We start from the raw sequence: 18,629 nt of genomic DNA, 5'->3' as shown, positions 1-18,629 counted from the left end.
TTGATAAATAATACATGTATCGTATGATATATTTTAAAAATAAAATAATTAATTAAAAATAAGATATATATATTTTTAAAAAAAAAATTTGAAGATAGATAGGTTATTTAATCCTCTAGGTCAGGATAATATGTGTCGTTTATGACAATCTAAAACAAGTGGTTGCAAGTTATGTATTCAAGATGACCTAAACAAGTGACCACCGATAAGATTCGAATCTAAAATTTTTTTATCGAAAAAAATAAATATTAACCGATTGAACCAATTACTTGTTGATAAAATAAGATATATATCATCATATTAATTTTATTTACAAAATTAAAGAACTTATCTGAAAATATATTAAATAATTTCTCAATAAACTTTTGAAAGATTTGAGTACTAATAATCTTGGGAAAAAATTTATAAATAGTATGGGAAATTGGAATAAAATGTAAAATATCACGAGATATATGAGAAGAGAAATTGGAAGTACAGTGAAGCAGTAATTAATCCTAGCCCACCTGAAAATCTTCCCATCCATCCCCAACCCTACCTTTTATTTTTTCCTTCTCTTTTTCTCTCTCTTTCTTTCTTTCTTTAACAAACAACTGCTAAACCCAAAATTTTCCTTTTTTTTTTTCGTTTCCTTTCGCTTCCTCTCGTTTCCCTGTCTTTGTCTCTCTCTCATGAGAGCTTAAGCTTTCTTTCTTCCAAAACCCAAAACCCTTACGATTTCAAACCCAAATGGGAAAGTACATTAGGAAGGCCGAAACGGCAGGGGAAGTTGCTGTGATGGAAGTCTCGCAGTCTTCCCTTGGAGTTCGAACCCGAGCCAAAACCCTCGCGCTTCAACGGCTACAGAAATCGTCGACTTCTCCGGCTACGGCGGCTTCGACTCCGGCTAACGGAGACGGGTCTTATCTCCAGCTGCGTAGTCGGCGGTTAGAGAAGCCGCCGGTTGTTGTGCACCACCATGATTCGAAGAGGCAGAAGCAGCAGCAGCAACAGCAACAGGTGAGTAAGAAGGAGAGCAGTGGGCAAAACCCTAACCCTAATTCGAATTCTCGGGTTCGGGTGGGTAGCAGGTCGGATTCTGCCACGGAAGAGAAAAAGGAAGGTGAAGTTGGAAGAGAAGAAATGGTGCAAGAGGATAATGGAAATGATAATATTATTAAGTATAGTAATATTAACAATAGTAATGAGAGCAAGGATTTTGGTGGCATTGAAGCTTCCTTTGGAGAAAATGTTTTGGACATTGAAGCTCGAGAAAGGTTGGTTTTTTGGTCTCTTTTTAAGGAAAAATTATTATGGTTATTTGGTGTTTTAGTTGGAAAATGATACAAAACTTTTATATGAAAAAAGACTTAAAATTTCTAAGAAAAGTAGAAACTTTTACGTCAACTGTGTTCTTGAGTTCTGTATTTTAAGGAAGATTTTTAATATTTGGACATATTTTTCTTGTATTTTTATTGAAAAAGATTAAAAAGGAAAAAGCACCCTTTTTTCCTGTTGGGATTGTGCTCTAAACAATCTGGTAATTGATGGTTTCTAAGTTTCCTATTTGGTTGAAAGAAAGGATTACTCCCCCCTTGAAATAGAGTTTTACGAGGAGGCTGATTGAACTTTGTTGAATAAGAAAATCACATTTTAGCTTCGGGTTCTAATTTTAGTTTTCTTTTTCTTAGTTTTTGCTGTGCTTTTGTGGTAGGAAAGTTTGAAAATTATATATATGATATAAGATTCTCGTGAATCAATTGCTGAGAAGGAGTGTTTGTTTTCGGTTTGGAATGTTGCAATATTATCTGCTTCTGTTTCTGGAGTCTTCCCTTCAGAGAAATCATATCATTCGGCTGGTGTCCTTTATTGTGTCACAAGCAAAAGTTAGCTATTATTGATTCTTACAGTTTGGTTACTTTTGAATTTTAATCTTTTGGTTTTGGTGGAAGCAAGCAGCTGTATTATGACAGAAACCATTGTTTTTTGAAATAAAACCCAAAACCATGTCATTACTAGCCTTCCCTTGTCATTCATAAATTCTTTTGTTTTGTTAATAAATTGATTTTTGCCTCTTGCTTTTTTTTCCTTTAAATTTGGTTACTTATGCTTTTAAAACTTGGGTTTGTCTAATTATGTGGTCATATGAATAAAATATATTCTAATTTTAGGTTCTTTTGTTTGGGTACTTTTAGGCATCTATGCTGCTATATTATTCTAATGGAAAGAAACAAAATATTTTGTTTTTTTCCGCATGGTGGATGCTGTGACATTTTCAAGATAAAAATTTACAAAAGCATTTGTGTTTGTTTTCTTTTTCTTGGGGATTAATCTGATGATTGAGCTTATCTCTTTGGAAGACACGGATCTAATTTGCTTTACATATCCATGCTTTGAGCATAGGATATTCTGACAAGAGTTATTTAGTTAATGGATGATAATCTGATCTTCAGGAGATTCTGATAATCTGAAAACCTGTCTTTGTTTATTTGTTTGTATACTTTATTACTCTTTGCTTGATATTGTCTGATTTTGTTTTTCTTTTTTTTTTTTCTCTTACTATTTGCTTGAATAAGCAAAATAACTATGATAAAATTTATCTGGTTTTAGTTGTAACCCAACCCCTTTCCATCCAAAAAAAAAAAAAGTCTCTTTCAGCTCAATTTGTCCGTGCAGAAATAATTGTAGAACAGGTTTTTGTGATTTTAATGTGTATATTGAACTCAATGTATTTGTGAAGTCTTTTCTGCCCGAAATATTGGTGAGTGAAGCATGTCAAAGTGGAAGCAGGATCCAAAACAAAACGAAAACAGGGGAAAATCTTTCATTTATTTCCCGTGAACTGCAGAACCTTTTTGCTTGAACGTTGATAAAAAGAGTCTCTTCTTTTTTATCGTACACCGAGGAACCCTTATGCTTTAACATTTTCAGTTGTTATTCTTCAAATGATTAGTGTGGCCTGCTTCTCCATGCGATGTTGTTTGGGGGGTAGATGTAAAGCAGAAAAAAAGAAAGTTAATTTTTTTACTGGCTTTCTAGAATTGAGTGTTTGCCTTTAGATTCTGTTACTTTTCATTAACTAATAACTATTTTTGTGCAGGGGCACTAGGGAATCAACTCCTTGCAGCTTGATAAGGGACCCAGAGAGTATCAGAACCCCTGGTTCTACTACTAGGCCTACCAGCTCAGCAGAGACTAACCAGAGAGTAGTGAATTCAACGCGTCGACACATCCCAACGGCTCATGAAATTGATGAGTTCTTCGCTGTTGTAGAAGAAGAGCAGCGAAGACAATTCATTGAGAAGTATACTATATATATTTCACCCTACTTCTCACTTTTATGATTGTTATGAAAATTTTGCACAACTCTTTGCTACTTCTGTGTTTATGATCTGATAAAAGATATGTTCTTATTTGCAGATATAACTTTGATCCAGTGAAAGATAAGCCACTCCCAGGACGATATCAATGGGAGAAAGTGGACCCCTAGACACCATTAGTGTTCCATCAGGACTTATTTTCCTGCCTAATATCTCAGTTGATCTTAAATTTAGGTTTTTAAGGTAGCAGGAATTAGTCTTTAGTTGTAAGGATGATGGTGTTATTTCCATTTTCCATCAACCTTACATAACTTGTAAAAAAAGTAGGACCGTTAAAAAAAATGTGTAGACTAATGGCCTGTAACATAACAGAGGTAACGAGTTACACAAAAAAAATACTACAAATCAAAGTCCTTTGTCTAACAGATCATCTGAGAAGGGAAGGGAATGAGGGTGTAGGTTAGAGTTTTAGGGACTTTAAGGTCAGTCAATTAGGTCAATTGATCTTGATCTGGTACAGAATTTATTTTCCTTTTTTTTTTCTTTTGCACTGTATTTTCCTCCCTTTGTTTGTCTATACTTGTACTGATGGAACTTTGAAATAAACATGATCTCTTTCATCCTCTTATGTTTTGTCTTTTCCTCTATCATATTTTTTTAGTGATTCTCACAGCTAAATTTTGGCCTTTTCTTTATCTCCATGTGAGACAATGGAACTTTGATCATTCCATGAACTTCAAGATGATGATGATGATAAGGCGGCCCATCACTATGATCTGAAATGATATATTGTTTCATTGAGTCATGATCGACAGCTTCCTTTTAACCTCATCTAAAAGATGGTGTTTTTTTTCAGGTAGTGGTGGGTGGGGTAAGCTTTTCTTGGTGGTAATGAATTGAAAGAATCTTGTCTTCTCTATCTATCATGTCCACACTGCACTTTATCTTCTGCAACTTGTTCTGTCCGATAATTGTCAATTTATACAGGCTTAAAGGAGCTTAAATGGATGATAAGGATTACATGATTCAAAGGGGTACGGATTAATCTTTTCTTATTTGCTATGTTTTTGGTAAAAGGTGCGTTCGATTGGCTTTGCAGAATGCACCTGGTAACCATAAATATTTTCAGGGATTGTTTGAACTCTAGAAAATGGACTTTGAATTTTAGTCATTGAAATTAAGAGTTGAGTGTTTTATTAACAAATTACGTGATAGTGGGCAAACTATCATCTTCTTCTGTTATGGGTAATGAAAGAACAAACTTAGAAACCTCACTTTTTTTTGCCTATGGTGTTGATAAGACATGTAATATAAGTTGGTAGAGAGTTTCCATTATTTCTTTTCTTCTTCTCTGCTAGAGAATTTTCACAGCCAGGTTGCATTTGGAATGCTAGATTCCCTAGTTGTCTGATTAAGCAAAATATGAAGCCACCCGTTTCAGTCTAAAGTTGCAAGTATTTCCTCTTCTCATGTTATCAAATGGAATCTTGTTCAACCCCATTAATGATAGATGTTTTGATTGAAAAATGATGGTGCTGGTGGTTGTAGTGGAGGTGGGTGTTGTTGCCCAAAGTACCATTGGATGAAACTGAGGAATGCTTCAATTTCCAATCATAAACTTTCTTCATTGTTTTCAAAAAAAAGGATGGGTTTTTATTAGAACTTTCTACTGGGGCATTGATTGATTGTTTTACCACTGGGAAGACCATTACAAGGAAAACTACCTCCCACATGTGGGTGGGATTGCATCAATGTATCCAAAATTCTCTGAGTTCACATTTTGAGAAGAAAGCAAACACCCCAAAGTTACTGCAAACAAGTGTACAATTGGTACTTCAATTAACATAGTGAAATTTGTATATTTATATTGATTATTCGTATTGTATTTTACATAAAAATTATATATCACATAAAAAAATATAAATTATTTTTTTATTTTTATTAAAATTTTAAATCGTATTATTTTTATATATTTTTTCATACTATTTTCATGTTATCACGATGTGTTTTGAATTACTAAATGTACTCTATTTATTTTTTCATTTTAAATCTTATAATAAATTATAATAAAACTGTGGTGGGGAATTGGTGACGCTTGTGGTTGAAGAGGGAGAGACAAGGTGACCTAAATTTGTGAAGGATTCTGGATCTTTAGTGTTGTTGGTGGAGGATTGTGTTGAGTCATTTGTTTTTAATGCTTTTTGGACATTTGTATGAAACTGGTAACTGTAAACAATACCCAAAAAAACTCATCTATGTCTCTCAAAGCTTACAAGGAAATGAAAGTAGCTTTCTTGAAAGCTCTGCCCCCAAACGTTGCATGTGTCATTCGAACACTGACTGCCATTTTCACACAAAAAAGTGGTCCTCAAAGATAAAACTTTCTACACTATTACGACATCTAAAACTTTCTACAGACATTAATGCGATCTCTCTGAACCCTGTCAACCGTCGGAACCAAAAGAAAAAAACAGTGGGGTGATCAAATTTTTTTTTTTTTTGTATCCTTTTTCTTTTGAGATTTTTTTATCTCTAATAATCATTTCAAAGTTAAATTGGTTTGAATCTTTTAAGAGAAGTAATTTTTTTCGATGTTTATTTTTTTTATTCATAAAATTAAAAATCAAAATGTTATTTAAAAAAAATTAAAATTTTTAATCATTCAGATCAAAAAATATTGATGTGTTCATTTATAATATATAAAAAATTCGATAAATTTATTGATTTTATAAATTAAAAGTGTGTTTAGAAAAATTTTTTTGAAGTGTTTAAGTAAAATTTTACTTTAAATTTTTTTAATTTTCATTTTTTGACAATGTCAGGAGAAAATTTTAAGGATGTTTAAAGTAAAATTTTCCTTCAAATTTTATTGTTTTTGGATGTTTATGGATACCTTAGGTTAAGCCTTGCATCCGTCAATAAAAAAAAAAGAATAGAAAAATAGTTAAAACTTATTTTTAAAAAATAATATTTGTAATTCATTTTTCTATCTCATATTTAGACCTAATTTTGCATTGAGATTGAAACTAGTTTATCGTTCAAAAGTTGTTATTGTCCAATTTTAATACTAAACAATAAAAAAAAATGGATTTTTAGTTTAAAAATTTTGCATTCAAACCCAAATAAAAAAAAAGTTTTTAAATAGATGCTTTTATGGTTCAACTGTAATTTTTGTGGCTAAAATGATTTTATTATCTCATATTTTTAAATTTTTATTATTTTATACATATTTTTTAAAATATTTAAATTCATCATAACATTGTTTACAATAATATCAAACATTTAAATTTTTTAAATTATATTTTTTGCAATATACTTTAAATCTAAGACATAATGAAATATGTTTAGCTATTGAAAAGATGATCAAAGAAAATTGGATTAATTTTGATCCCAATTACTAAATATTTTATTTTAGTGATCAGTTTGATGGATGATTATATTTTTTGCAGCCACAAGATTCTTCTTAAATGATATGTATCAATAAAAAAGAAAAAAAAATTTAATTAAGGCAATTTTAATTTTATTATTATATTATAAGTGGATATTGAATTTTATTGTTATTTTTAATTTTATTGTTTAGATATAAAATAATAAATTGAACAAAAATTTATTACTTACATTAATGAAATATCCTAATTATGTTATTTTTGTTTAGCAATCAACAAAATTAAAAATATAATGATAAAATTTGATGAAATTAAAATAAATGAACAAAATATAATATTGAATCATAATATAATGACAAATTTGATTTTAATTCGCTTTTTGATCACTTAAAATGAATCAATTTTAAAAATTAATTGAGAGATATAATTATCGTTTAGAATTTATGATTTAAAGATAAAATAATTAAAAAACTTATTTTATTATTTATTTTTGAAAAAATAATTTATTTTTTCTTTCCAATATTATGTCCATTTTAAATGTTTTAATTTTTCATAACAAATTTTTATAATAATGTCAAACTTCTAAAAATCTTAAATCATAATTTTTTTCAATAACTCTTTACATATTTTTTAAATATATTTTTTTCAAATTGAATTTTTTCGTACCACAACAACAACGTGTGAAAACAGTTTTTCAGAGAGTAAAAAACCTCAAAATCCTGGGAAAGTGGGAAAATGTCTGAAAGTGATGTGAAACATACGTCTGTAGACAGCCTGAAAGTGATTTGAACATGTTTAATTTCACTACTTTCCATCAAAGTAAACAAAATATAAAAACAATGAATTTTTTTTTAGTAAATGATAGATTTTTTTTTTTTTAAAGAAGAAAATGGAAGTAGTAAAATGTTCTTAAAATTCTTATATCGTAATATTGTTTTATGATTAAATTTATTTTGTGACTAAACTTAAATATGGATGACAAACTCACCTGCAACTAATGGGTCTTAACCCGTTTCGATTGCTTAGGATTTTTTTTTTTGTTTTAGATTGAGTTTCAAATTGGGCCAGATTAGATAATAATAAAAAAGAATTTGAGGTTGAATAAATCTGATCTCGATCTAATCATATATATATTTATAAAAAATTATTTTAATTAATTATTTAATTATATATTTATATTAAAAATAATATTTTATAAATTTTAAATCAGATAAAATATGATTTTATATAATATCGAATCAAATCAGATTTGAATATAAAATAATTTTAAAAAATAAAATCAAATCGAATACGAATATTATAAATATAAAATCAGATCAAGTTCAGAGTAAAAAAAATTTGTCTCGACCCATTGCTATCTATAAACTCAAATGAAACTCTTATCTCATGATATTGTTTTATAGTTAAATTTTTTTTTTGTGATTAAACTCAAATGCAACCGTAACGTAGTGAGAATTCCTCTAATTGCTGCTAAATGAACCCAAAGTCCCAAATTCTAGGCTGGTTTACTTTGATTTTTCTGTTCTTATGGAATCTGCCTTTCAAGCTTTAGATACTTAGATCAATAGGGAACAAAAGCATTAAGCCTTTCTTCAGCATATTCTTGGTTCTGGAATCTTTGGGTCCTATCCTCTTGAGGACCACCTCAAGTGAAAGACCTCTGTTAATCAACAAATCCCACAAAAAAGACAAATCCATTTCATCGTCTGTCTATCTATGCATAGGAGTGAGTAAATGGTCAATTCGATCGGTTCGATTTAAAAAAATTAATAACCGACTTAATTGACTTTTATTTAATAAATAATCGAACCGATCACATATTATTAAATAATCAACCATAACCGAACCGACCAAAATCAGTTCGATTCGGTTGGTTCGGTTAAATAACCGATTTTTTTTATCATTTTTCTTTCTATTATGAATAATTATTTAACCATAAATTCAATTCAATAAAATTCAAACTCTAGTATCATTCAAACTAAATTACTAAAAAATTTAATAATTTCAACAATTTTTACCAAAAAAAATAAATAAAAATATTTATCTCAAATTTTTTATTTTTAATTATTAAAAAGTCGATTAATTCGATCAGTACGATTATCAATTTTAAAAACCGAAAATCGACCGAATTAACCAATTTAACCGATTTAAAAAATCGATTATAATTAAAACCGAATAAACCGAACCGATTCATCCGAATTTATTCGATTTTGATCGGTCTAGTCGGTTCAAACCGACTTTTGCTCACCCCTATCTATGCACTTGGCATTTATAACTGGATTATTAGTTTCAATTTGAATCCTCCCATCCCCATTTCATTGTCTTTATGCATGTAATTAGCATTTATAATTGGATTATTATCCAAAATGAGTTTTTTTTAACTTCACAAATAAATTTTTAATATTGACACATATTCATTTAAAATTGTATATTTAAAATGATAATAAATGAACACTTGAAAATAATAATAAGTAAAATTATTGATAAGAGTATTTTAATTTCTCAAACAAATTTATAAAGTTAACACATGTTTGTTTAAGGCATATATTTAAAAAAAAAATTATATAATAAATAAATAGACAAGTAAAAATGGCCATTTGTAGAGTTAAAAAACTCTTACCATATAGAATAATAGTCCTAACTATCTGATAGATTAAATTGGAGCTAAGCAAAGTCATGCATAGCCCATGGGTTATGATTGGTGGCTGGGGTCCTTTATATTGGTCCAACAGATTGAGTCTAGCATGCCATGGGCCCCAAAACAACTGCCAAGTGGGCTCTGGACTTCCCTCTTCCTAGATCCAGTATCAACTTTCTTCATGCATAGCTGTCAAATAATTCTAATGTAAGGACAAAAAGAAACTAAAAGTTGCTGATTCTAAAATTTGAATTCTAGGTCTGGATGCCACCTGGATGTCATGTATGAATCAACTAAGTTAAATCTCAAGTTTCTATCTATACTTATTTTTTAACTTCAAGGCAATGAAACTAAACCCTCTGTAATCTATATGTTCCTATATTTGCAAACAGGCCAGGATCATATTGATCCTTAAGAAGGAATAAATCATCAAGATCAACAGGTCATACAAAAAACATTTTACTGTCTTGCCTCCAAATCTCATCTTCAAATTCAGGGTAACAATAATGCAGGTGTCAAACATCATGGTTTTTATGATTATGCAACCAGATTAAAGGTTCTGCATTCAACAAAATAAAGCGTTTTGAATTATATCAGTTACCTGAGGAAAGGCAGCAAGCATAGATTCCATTACACTATTAGTTGCAGGAACAACAACATAGGGAGAGGACAAACAGCCTTTAATGATTAGCATAAACGAAACACGAGCTTTCAGTCATCAGAACACAATCTAGACCCTCAAGATGATTTGGCGTAGAGGCGGATACCGACAGCCAAACCCAAGATGGCAATGGGAACTAAGAACTGAAGGAGCTTGATGATGAACTCAGATGTCTTGTCCTGATTGTAGTGAGGCTGTTTTGGGGGTTTATATTTGGTCTTCTTTGGGATAGTTGAGTCATCAATCTCTCCAACATAGTATTGATCCATCATGTCTCTGGCACTCTTGCTATGGCCGACATCCTGAAAATCATCAGTGGCATCCTTCCCTGCAAAATAAACATATTAAAACCATGTCAAGCTCTTTACAGTTTACATGATTCAGAAGCAGAAAGAAAACTAAAATGAAGGTCTGATAAAAATAGACTCAAAGTTTGTACCTGTTGCTGATAATAACACTTCATCACCACCAGGGTGGTCTTCCAAAAATTTTGTCACATCATAAACCTTTTTCAAGAATGAGACAGGCACCAAAATGAAGTAAAAATTACATAATACATAGAAATTGTGCTCTTCAAAACATTCGATAATATTATGTGCAATCTGTCAGTGACAAATTATGATGCTAATGTTCAGAAAGACACAAGAGTGGAAGTTTGTCACTTATGATTAAATTTATCTTCGATTGCAGGTCTTGTTTTCTTTTAAGAATGCTAAAACCCTGCTTGAGTTTTTACTGACATACAAGCAAATATGGGGAAGAGCTTTATGTTTGCATAGGGTAACGAAGCCATTAAAGAGATCATGGAGCAACCCACATCCACAACAGAGAACCACCATAAAAGCAAAATCACCAGCACAGACTTTTGTGTTTACACTAAATTTTTATGATTTTCTCCCTCAATTAGAGCACTTAACATTTAGCATGAATATGATTGTTGATTTCTTACTGCTTTGTTGTTCTTTGGTCAAATAATAAGCTTCAATTAACCTTGATTCTGCTTTTTATGCTATTTATATTATTATGTTAAGATATGAAGCTAATCAGAAACAAAAGAGAGTACTTCAATTTGTATATTCTTTGGTTCTTCAGAAGCCACATGTATAACAATTATTTCATCAGACTTCCATGGCATTAACTCAAGCAGTAAAAGAATGGTGTCAGGCTAGGTGTTGGTTCAATCAGAAAGTTGTGTTAGAGGCAGTTCACAGATTGTGAGAAAGTCCAAATTTTCACAAATATAAACAAAAATCAAGGAATACTAATAGAATATCCGAACATTAATCACAGGAAAACTCTTGAGGCTTGTAGTAACAATTTAGGCTTCTTTTGGAGTTGGAATCTTTCGTAATTAACGCACTAGGACTGGAAAAGTAATCACATTTGATTTTAGACATTTAACTTCAATATAAATAGAATACATTGTTTTTTTATATATATTATAAATGGACACCCCCGAAAATAATCCTGAATCTGCCACTGTCTTTATGAATCCTAAACTAAATCATCAAGTCATTGAAATACCTCAAAAATCCTAAGGCAATCTGTATCCAACTAAGGCTTCATTCTCTAAGTATCAGCCTCTTAATCTTAAACCCAAGCTCTGGTTTTAATGTTTGGCATATTTTGAAAAAGCTAAACCAAAAATGGTGTAAATACTTGCGCCTTCAGATCTAAGTGTGATACATAAAGGTTCAAAGTTTGACAGCTCTTCATAGTTGGCTTCCAAAAAGTTTTTGAGTCCTGATGTCCCATATGCAGGACACTGATAAAACTTGAATCCAAATCCTTGGTATTCCAAAATTTCTCAAAATGGTCACTGCCATAACTCACTAAACACAATAATGTGACCCCCTGCATGAGAGTAAGGATCTGATTTGAATCTCAAAAACACATGTTACTTCAAACAAGCAAATCAATGATTCAAGCTTGCTAACAGATTTAACCAGAACAGCTTAGTTCAATCACAATGAAAGCAATTTAAATCCCACATGGATCAGGAGATTAAAATCCAAAAAAGAACAAAAAGAGACACCAAAAGACAGCAACTGCTAGAACATAAATTCCAACATACAAACCAGTTCAACCATATTCAAAAACTCCAATTTTTAATAAATGGGTCCAATAGATCAATCAAAAACCAACAAATAAAACATTAAAAAATGCAAGCTTGAAAGTACCCAACATACCAAAAACATGCAAAGTCCTTAACTTGGACATTAAACAAACATATCAAGCCATCAGAATAACACAAAAATAAAATATAATGATGACCTTGCCATTTATGATGAGCCAGCAGTCTTTGGGGGTATTGTGCACAGAGACTTGAGCCAAAGTTAACACCTTTCCATCACCACCCATTTTGCTTTACCTTCCTTGTTTTCAGCTTAGCCTCCACCTCTCTCTCTCTGTCTATCTCAAGTTAGTACTAAAGCTGTTAAACAAGAGCCAAGATATATATAAATAAATAAGTAAAAAACAAACGATGTCAAAGAGAGAGAGAGGCAGATGAAAAAAAAAAAAACTGGGATTTGATTTGGCAATATAAAATACGTTACCGCCAATAAAAAGATAGGAATAAAATATAGAAAATGATAAAATTTAAAATTTTAATAAAAAATATAAATAAAATTATTGATATAAAAAATATTTTATTTTATTTTTTATCAATATAAATTATAATTCATAATTTTTATATAAAATAAAATAAAAATACATAAATTTTTAATATTTTATATAAAATAAATACATAAATTATGATATTTAGGTGGGATGAAAAGAAATAAATTCCGTGGGCAAACCAACTAACCAGGAGGCAGTCCACTGTTTCAATCTCATATAAGCAGAAGCTTGGTTGAACTAATAAATGTTGGAAAAGAAGGATATGGAAGAAGTGATTTTCATTGAGTTTGGTTTGGTGGGTTGTTAGGTGGGACTCTAGAGATATAGATGTTGGTGCCTTTGGTAGGCCATTCAAATAGGGAATTGTTTGGTAGATAAGTTAGCTCGTTTTCACTTACCTTTTTTTTTTTTTTTTTACACTAAAAAAACTTTACTTATGTACTCAACATGGATTAAACGGATGCCTAAAAATCCAATTTTTTCATTATGATTTTTAACTTATTTTAAACTCATCCATCCATTTATGCCTTGATAAAATTTGAATGAAGTTTGTACATTGCGTACTTAAAATATAGACACATGATAAATTTCATTTAAATTTTAATGATATGTTGACGGATAAATGAATTTAGAACAAATTTAAAAAATTAAAATAAAGTAAAATAAGCATTTTTACAATAACATATATTGTGAAAATACAAGAATGAAAATTTTTGTATCAAGTAAAAATAAAAATGATATGTGTACTTTTTCATTTAGTAAAACACTGAAAAAAATATTTAAAGGGACATCAAAGATCTAATTTCGAGTCAAATCTTTTTCTTTTTTTTTACTTGTATTAAGATTTTACCTTCTTGATGTAATAAAAAAAAATACTAATTAAATCTCCATTGTATATAATCCAATTAAAACATAAACCCAATGAAAATTTATGACTTATATTTCTTTCTTGCTTTCAAATTTTCCTTCTCTTATTAGTTTAGATGATCTAATAATAATATATGTTTTAATATTTAAAATATAATTTTGTTGAATTTTGATGCCAATCTCATGGAGGAGCTCTACGAAGTGCAATAAAGTAATTATATTTTTTATCATGAAATCAAGTAATTGCGGGTTCTTTTATATAAACTAGAAATTACCTTAGCTTAGCATGAGTTTACATTTTTTAAAAATATCTTAAATTAAATAATATTATAATAATAATTATAATCATAGACACATCATTTCGTAAGAAAAAAATTTTCGAAATTAAAATGGATTTTCGACTATAAATTAGACCTTGATTGAAAAACTTTTAACTCCAAAGATAAAAGCCCACAATTTTAATTTTAATGTGGACTTTGATTTAAATTTAAAATTTAATTTCGATTTTAAGTTTATTTTGAATTTTAATTTTAATTGTAATTTTATTTTTAATTTTGGTCAAAAGCCAAAAGTAAAAAAAAAGAAGAGTCAGGAAATCAAAAAGGAAAAAAAGTGAATTTTGGAATTGACGAATTGTTTGAGATTTAGATCCGATCTTGAATTGAATAATTGAATAACTTCGAAAATTTTTTGGACCTCAATCTTAATGAAAAAGGAAAGTCACGGGAAGTCAAATATGAAAAGATCAATCACAAAAAAAAAAAAAAGGATATTTGATTCGGTTCAATTGATTATTTTTCAAATTAAAAGGGCTTGAATCCCTATATAAACACAATTGACCAAGCAGAAAGAGACAATAATATAGACAGAAAAAGGGGTGCTCAATATTGTCTATAGTTTTTTATTGTTGTATTGTGTAGCGTTGAAATTTGAGTTTGATTACCGAATTATCTTGTTGCTTGCTTCTCATTCTTGTTGCTTGAATGTTAATTGAAGAAACCACTGCTACTACTGTTATTGGAAGCAAATGAATAGTGAAATGCTAGTTATTTGTTATGTCTCCCATTCTTCTTTATGTCTCCCATTCTTCTTTTTTCACCTCACCAACCTCCATCTTCACCATTCAATCCAACCTTCGTCAATAGCAGGGTTCTTGTTCATTCCTTTCTTCCTTTCTGTCACCGTTTCTTTTTTTTCTACTCTTTTTCCCTCTTTGTTCCATTCCTTTTTTTCTTTTTCATTTGAAATTCCTTCATTTTACTATCAAATCTCTTCTTTTTAGTGACATCTACAAAATAAATAAATAAACAATGTTTTGAGACCAAAGGGTTGTTTTGATAAAAAAAAAAGTTTTTTCCTTTTCGATAATCCTCACTTAATTTTTTTGGGTTTGATTTTTTTTTAACACTTTTACTTGTAGTTTATGATTTTGAAAACTGTTGATTTTTTATTTTTGAAGAATTTATTGGTTGAATTTTTATGTGAGGATTTTTTTTTTTAAAGAATTTCACTTGTATTTTTTTTATTTAATGGCAGTATTTAGTTATGTGATTATTGTAATTTTTAAAAAACTTTCGGATATTTTTCTTAATTTTTTTTTTTATAAGTTTTGGATTATGATTTTTTTAATTTGGTTGCTTTCCAATAAATTTGTAGCATTTTTAATTTGGTTGGTGTTTGTAGAATTAGAAAAATCAAACAAACTTCCATCCTTCCATTCTCACCAATTCTTTTATATTTTGTATAAATTTGTTGCATTTTTAATTTGGTTGGTGTTTAATTATTAATGTGGCAGTAAATTGAGATTTGGAGAGATTAGGATAACTTTTATATTTTGTATAAACATAGAACTTATAAACTTAGAGTTCATTTGTAGTATTAGATCAATAGTAAATTTAGCTATTAAGATTGTTTTTTTAATAGGTGGGGGGTATTTTTCAGACTTTGTTTGGGATCAATCTCTTTTTGAAACAATTCTAAAGTACATTAGCAAAAATAATAATAAAAAAAGAAATGGCTTTTTTCTATATGTATATGAATTTCTTCTTTTTATCACATTTTCAAATAAGTAAAAAAATAAATAAGTAAACTTTTAACCATTATTTATGAGCTTTTCATTTATTATTTTGAATTTATTTTTTGGTTAATGTTATGAATGCGCTTAAATTATAATAAAATATTCAATGTAATATCTGAAATTTAAAAATTTATTATGTAATACATGAATTATGAATTTATTAATTAATATGAGTTTTAAGATTATTTATCAATCACGTGTTATTATTTAAAATTAACTATATTAAAAATAAATATCACATTAATTAATATATTTATAGTTTAGATATCATATTAAAAATTTTAAAAATTTAAATATTATATTAAATATTTTATTATAGTTTAAGGGTTATTTATGAAATCAATCCCTTATTTTTTTTGTTAAGAATTTATTAACATGAGTTAGTTATTTTATTATATACTATGTATAACAGTTTAAAAATATAACATATATATATATATATATATTTTCATCCCTTATTGTCTAGAATTATGACATGTGGATACAACCACATCAACCCTAAGCTGACACATCATCTCTTGTTTCTAAAATTCTGCCATTTGGACAATGCTAAGTAAGTATGACTAGCCATGTAAGATGTAATTATCGTTTCTTATGCCTTATCAACTTTAAATATCATTTTAAAAAAAAAAAAATTCAAAATAGATAGATTGTTCAATTTCTCGTATCAAAATAAGATGTGTCGTATCTAACAGTTTAAGATAAATGTATGCAAGTCATACATTGGATAATGCTAAATAAATATGACTAACCATGTCAGATGTAATGATCCTTTCTTATGCCTTATCAACTTTAAATACCATGTTTTTTTTAGAAATAATCCGTAGATAGATTGTTCAATTTTTAAGGTTAAGGTAAGATGTGTCATATCTAACAGTCTAAGATAGATGGCTACAAGTCATGCATTCAATATGACCCCAACAAGTGATCATCGATAGAACTCGAACCCAAGACCTATTCGTAAAAAAAAATAAGTCTTAACCAATTAAACCAATTACTTATTGGTAACTTTAAATACCATTTACCCTTTTTCATTCCTCACATTGTAGGAATTAGCACCATCCAAAACTTCAATAAAATGTTTCATATATAGGGATGGCAGCGGGGCGGGACGGGTCGGATTTTTGCTTTCCCCGCCTCCGACCCGAAGCCTTAGTGCTTCTACCCGATACCCGACCCGTCCCCGTTCGGAGGTTTTAGTGAAAAATCCGACTCCGACCCGTTACAAATATTATTTACACTACAGGGATTTTTCAAATTTTTGTTCTTAAAGAAAAAGAAACCCGAAAAGATTCCTGGAAAACCTACAATCGTAGCTAAGGTTTTCCGATTCTGCAGGGCATTACTTTGTTCTTGAAAAGTTACAAAATCAATTTTTAAAACATAGCCTTTTTCAACTCCCTCAGAGACGTAAAAAGTTTATCCAAAACCCCTCCCATGGTTTGCAACAGAACATGGTTTCAAAAACAGCACATGGTTTGTAACAAAACATGGTTTGCAAGTTGCAACAGAACATGAACCAGAACAGCCGGTTAGCAGAGTTTCAGCTTTGTTTGAAATCGAAATTGAAACTATCCAAGTCTCTATAAAAACTCAACATGCTTGACATAACATTAACAGTAGAAGGTAAGGAGATGATTTTGGCTTACCTCAAAACTGTTGTCTGCTGGTATCCTGGCATTGTGGAGATTACAAATGGTTGCAACTCGTCTGTCTTTCTGTCCTGTTAGCTTTACTCTTTCTAGTTTGATGGCTTTTTTTGTTGAAATAGAGGAAAGATTCGAAGGAAGAAAGCTAAATAGATGGAAGTTAAATGGATGAAAACAGGTGGGATGGCTGGAATTGGATAGGTGGATGAAAAATTTTGAACAAATCGAAAGAGATGAGAAGGATAAGACGGACGAAAAACAAAAACATTGAAAGCAATCGAAACTCAGAAACCCTAAAAAAAAATTACATATATATATTAAGGGTATTTTAGTAAATATCTCGGGTCGGGTCGGTTCGGGTTTCATATAAACCCGACCCCGACCCGAAACCGACATTTTCAAAAATTAAATCCGACCCGACCCGATCCGAAACTCGTTTTTTAAGAAAAAAATCCGACCCTAAATTATCGGGTCGGGTCGGAACCCGACGGATTCGGGTAAATTTGCCGACCCTATTCATATACCATTTTTCAATTTTTTTCTTTTTTCGCCCCTTTGATTATTCACCGATCATTTATTTCAAGCGATTTCTAGATTTTTTTCCTTGAAGATACGATGCAGAATACATCAAATTTGGATAGCTCAAGAGAAGCTGAAACTTCAACTATTAATTTCTTCATGTACGTGACCTACTATATTCCGTTCTTATTAACTGTTAAGTATATCTTATTATCACTTTTCTATGAAAAAGCTTTCATCTCTGATTTACATTTTAATTTTCAATCAATTTTAACTATTGAATTACTAAACCACAAGTTTTTGTGTTGAATCTATTGGATTTAGGTTTCTTCACACTTTGGGTTTTCTGAAGTCTTTGTATAATTCCTTTTACTTCAGTAGAATTCCATGAAAAAGATTGCATCACAGGTATATTGCTTGCAATTTAGCAAATTTTCATTTATTTGTTTTTTTTTTTTTCCTTCTTTGATGAAACACAATCTAGTTGAAGCATGGTTTCTACCTTTCCAGCGCAAAAATCTCTAGTAAATTACTCATTGATTGAAAGAACTCCCTTGTTCTAAACAACTCAGTTGAAAATTGCTGCAGTCCTATAAATAATATATTATTAAGCAAGATTTTTTTAGTGCAATTATATATTAAACATTGTTCTCTCTTTGTTGGATGTTGATTATGCAGCTGACAAGCGCTTGCTATGTATCCAACGATGTCTCCTCCCCTCTCACCTTTCACCTATTGTGGAAGCATCCAAATTTGCTAAGCTTTGGGTCCCATTTTGTATGAAGTACAAAATTCAAGGTAAAGTTGGGAGAAAAAGTAAAGATCAATGAGGAAGAAAGTAACAAAATTAACTATTTTCTTGTAAATACATATAAATGTATCCTCTGATTTTGTTTAAGGCTAATCTCTTCTCT

The 18,629-nt window shown here is 29.8% G+C and overlaps 2 protein-coding genes across 4 annotated transcripts; one reads left to right on the top strand and one right to left on the bottom strand.

The window, feature by feature from the left end:
* The first annotated feature begins 581 nt into the window (after window positions 1-581).
* On the top strand, window positions 582-3,919 carry LOC111279302 (cyclin-dependent kinase inhibitor 5-like). The gene is made up of 3 exons (XM_022866321.2): window positions 582-1,253; window positions 3,077-3,280; window positions 3,397-3,919. Exons 1-3 carry the CDS (start codon window positions 727-729, stop codon window positions 3,464-3,466), a joined length of 801 nt encoding a protein of 266 aa, XP_022722056.2. The 5' UTR covers window positions 582-726; the 3' UTR covers window positions 3,467-3,919.
* A 5,410-nt stretch (window positions 3,920-9,329) lies between these two features.
* Window positions 9,330-12,922, bottom strand: LOC111279619 (cytochrome b5-like). 3 transcript variants are annotated; one of them, XR_016334764.1, is made up of 5 exons: window positions 12,791-12,922; window positions 12,256-12,415; window positions 10,421-10,487; window positions 9,922-10,309; window positions 9,330-9,509 (listed from the first exon to the last, which is right to left on the bottom strand). XR_016334764.1 is itself a non-coding variant. In XM_022866583.2 (4 exons), the coding sequence occupies exons 2-4, from the start codon at window positions 12,340-12,342 to the stop codon at window positions 10,059-10,061; spliced, it is 405 nt and encodes a 134-aa protein (XP_022722318.2). In that variant the 5' UTR covers window positions 12,343-12,415; window positions 12,791-12,922; the 3' UTR covers window positions 9,885-10,058. The 3 variants fall into 3 exon arrangements, 2 of the variants coding, with proteins under 2 accessions (XP_022722318.2, XP_089612646.1); XM_022866583.2 differs by lacking the exon at window positions 9,330-9,509 and having other exon boundaries at window positions 9,885-10,309; XM_089756520.1 differs by lacking the exons at window positions 9,330-9,509; window positions 12,791-12,922 and having other exon boundaries at window positions 9,885-10,309; window positions 12,256-12,540.
* Window positions 12,923-18,629: the final 5,707 nt, after the last annotated feature.

Source organism: Durio zibethinus, chromosome 27, assembly GCF_047325235.1.
Source record: "Durio zibethinus cultivar Kanyao isolate XHJ-2024 chromosome 27, ASM4732523v1, whole genome shotgun sequence".
In the NCBI taxonomy this organism is placed as follows: Eukaryota; Viridiplantae; Streptophyta; class Magnoliopsida; order Malvales; family Malvaceae; genus Durio; species Durio zibethinus.
The sequence above is the reverse complement of the archived record's forward strand: the minus strand, read 5'-3'. Positions and strand labels throughout refer to the sequence as shown.

Bases quoted from the DNA above. Each gene is read 5' to 3' on its own strand.
- LOC111279619 (XM_022866583.2), bottom strand. From the start codon at position 12,342: ATGGGTGGTGATGGAAAGGTGTTAACTTTGGCTCAAGTCTCTGTGCAC. The intron at 10,488-12,255 runs GTCATCATTATA...TTCTTGAAAAAG, and splicing joins GGCTCATCATAAATGGCAAG to GTTTATGATGTGACAAAATT. The intron at 10,310-10,420 runs GTACAAACTTTG...TTTATTTTGCAG, and splicing joins AGTGTTATTATCAGCAACAG to GGAAGGATGCCACTGATGAT.
- LOC111279302 (XM_022866321.2), top strand. From the start codon at position 727: ATGGGAAAGTACATTAGGAAGGCCGAAACGGCAGGGGAAGTTGCTGTG. The intron at 1,254-3,076 runs GTTGGTTTTTTG...ATTTTTGTGCAG, and splicing joins GACATTGAAGCTCGAGAAAG to GGGCACTAGGGAATCAACTC. The intron at 3,281-3,396 runs GTATACTATATA...TCTTATTTGCAG, and splicing joins CGAAGACAATTCATTGAGAA to ATATAACTTTGATCCAGTGA.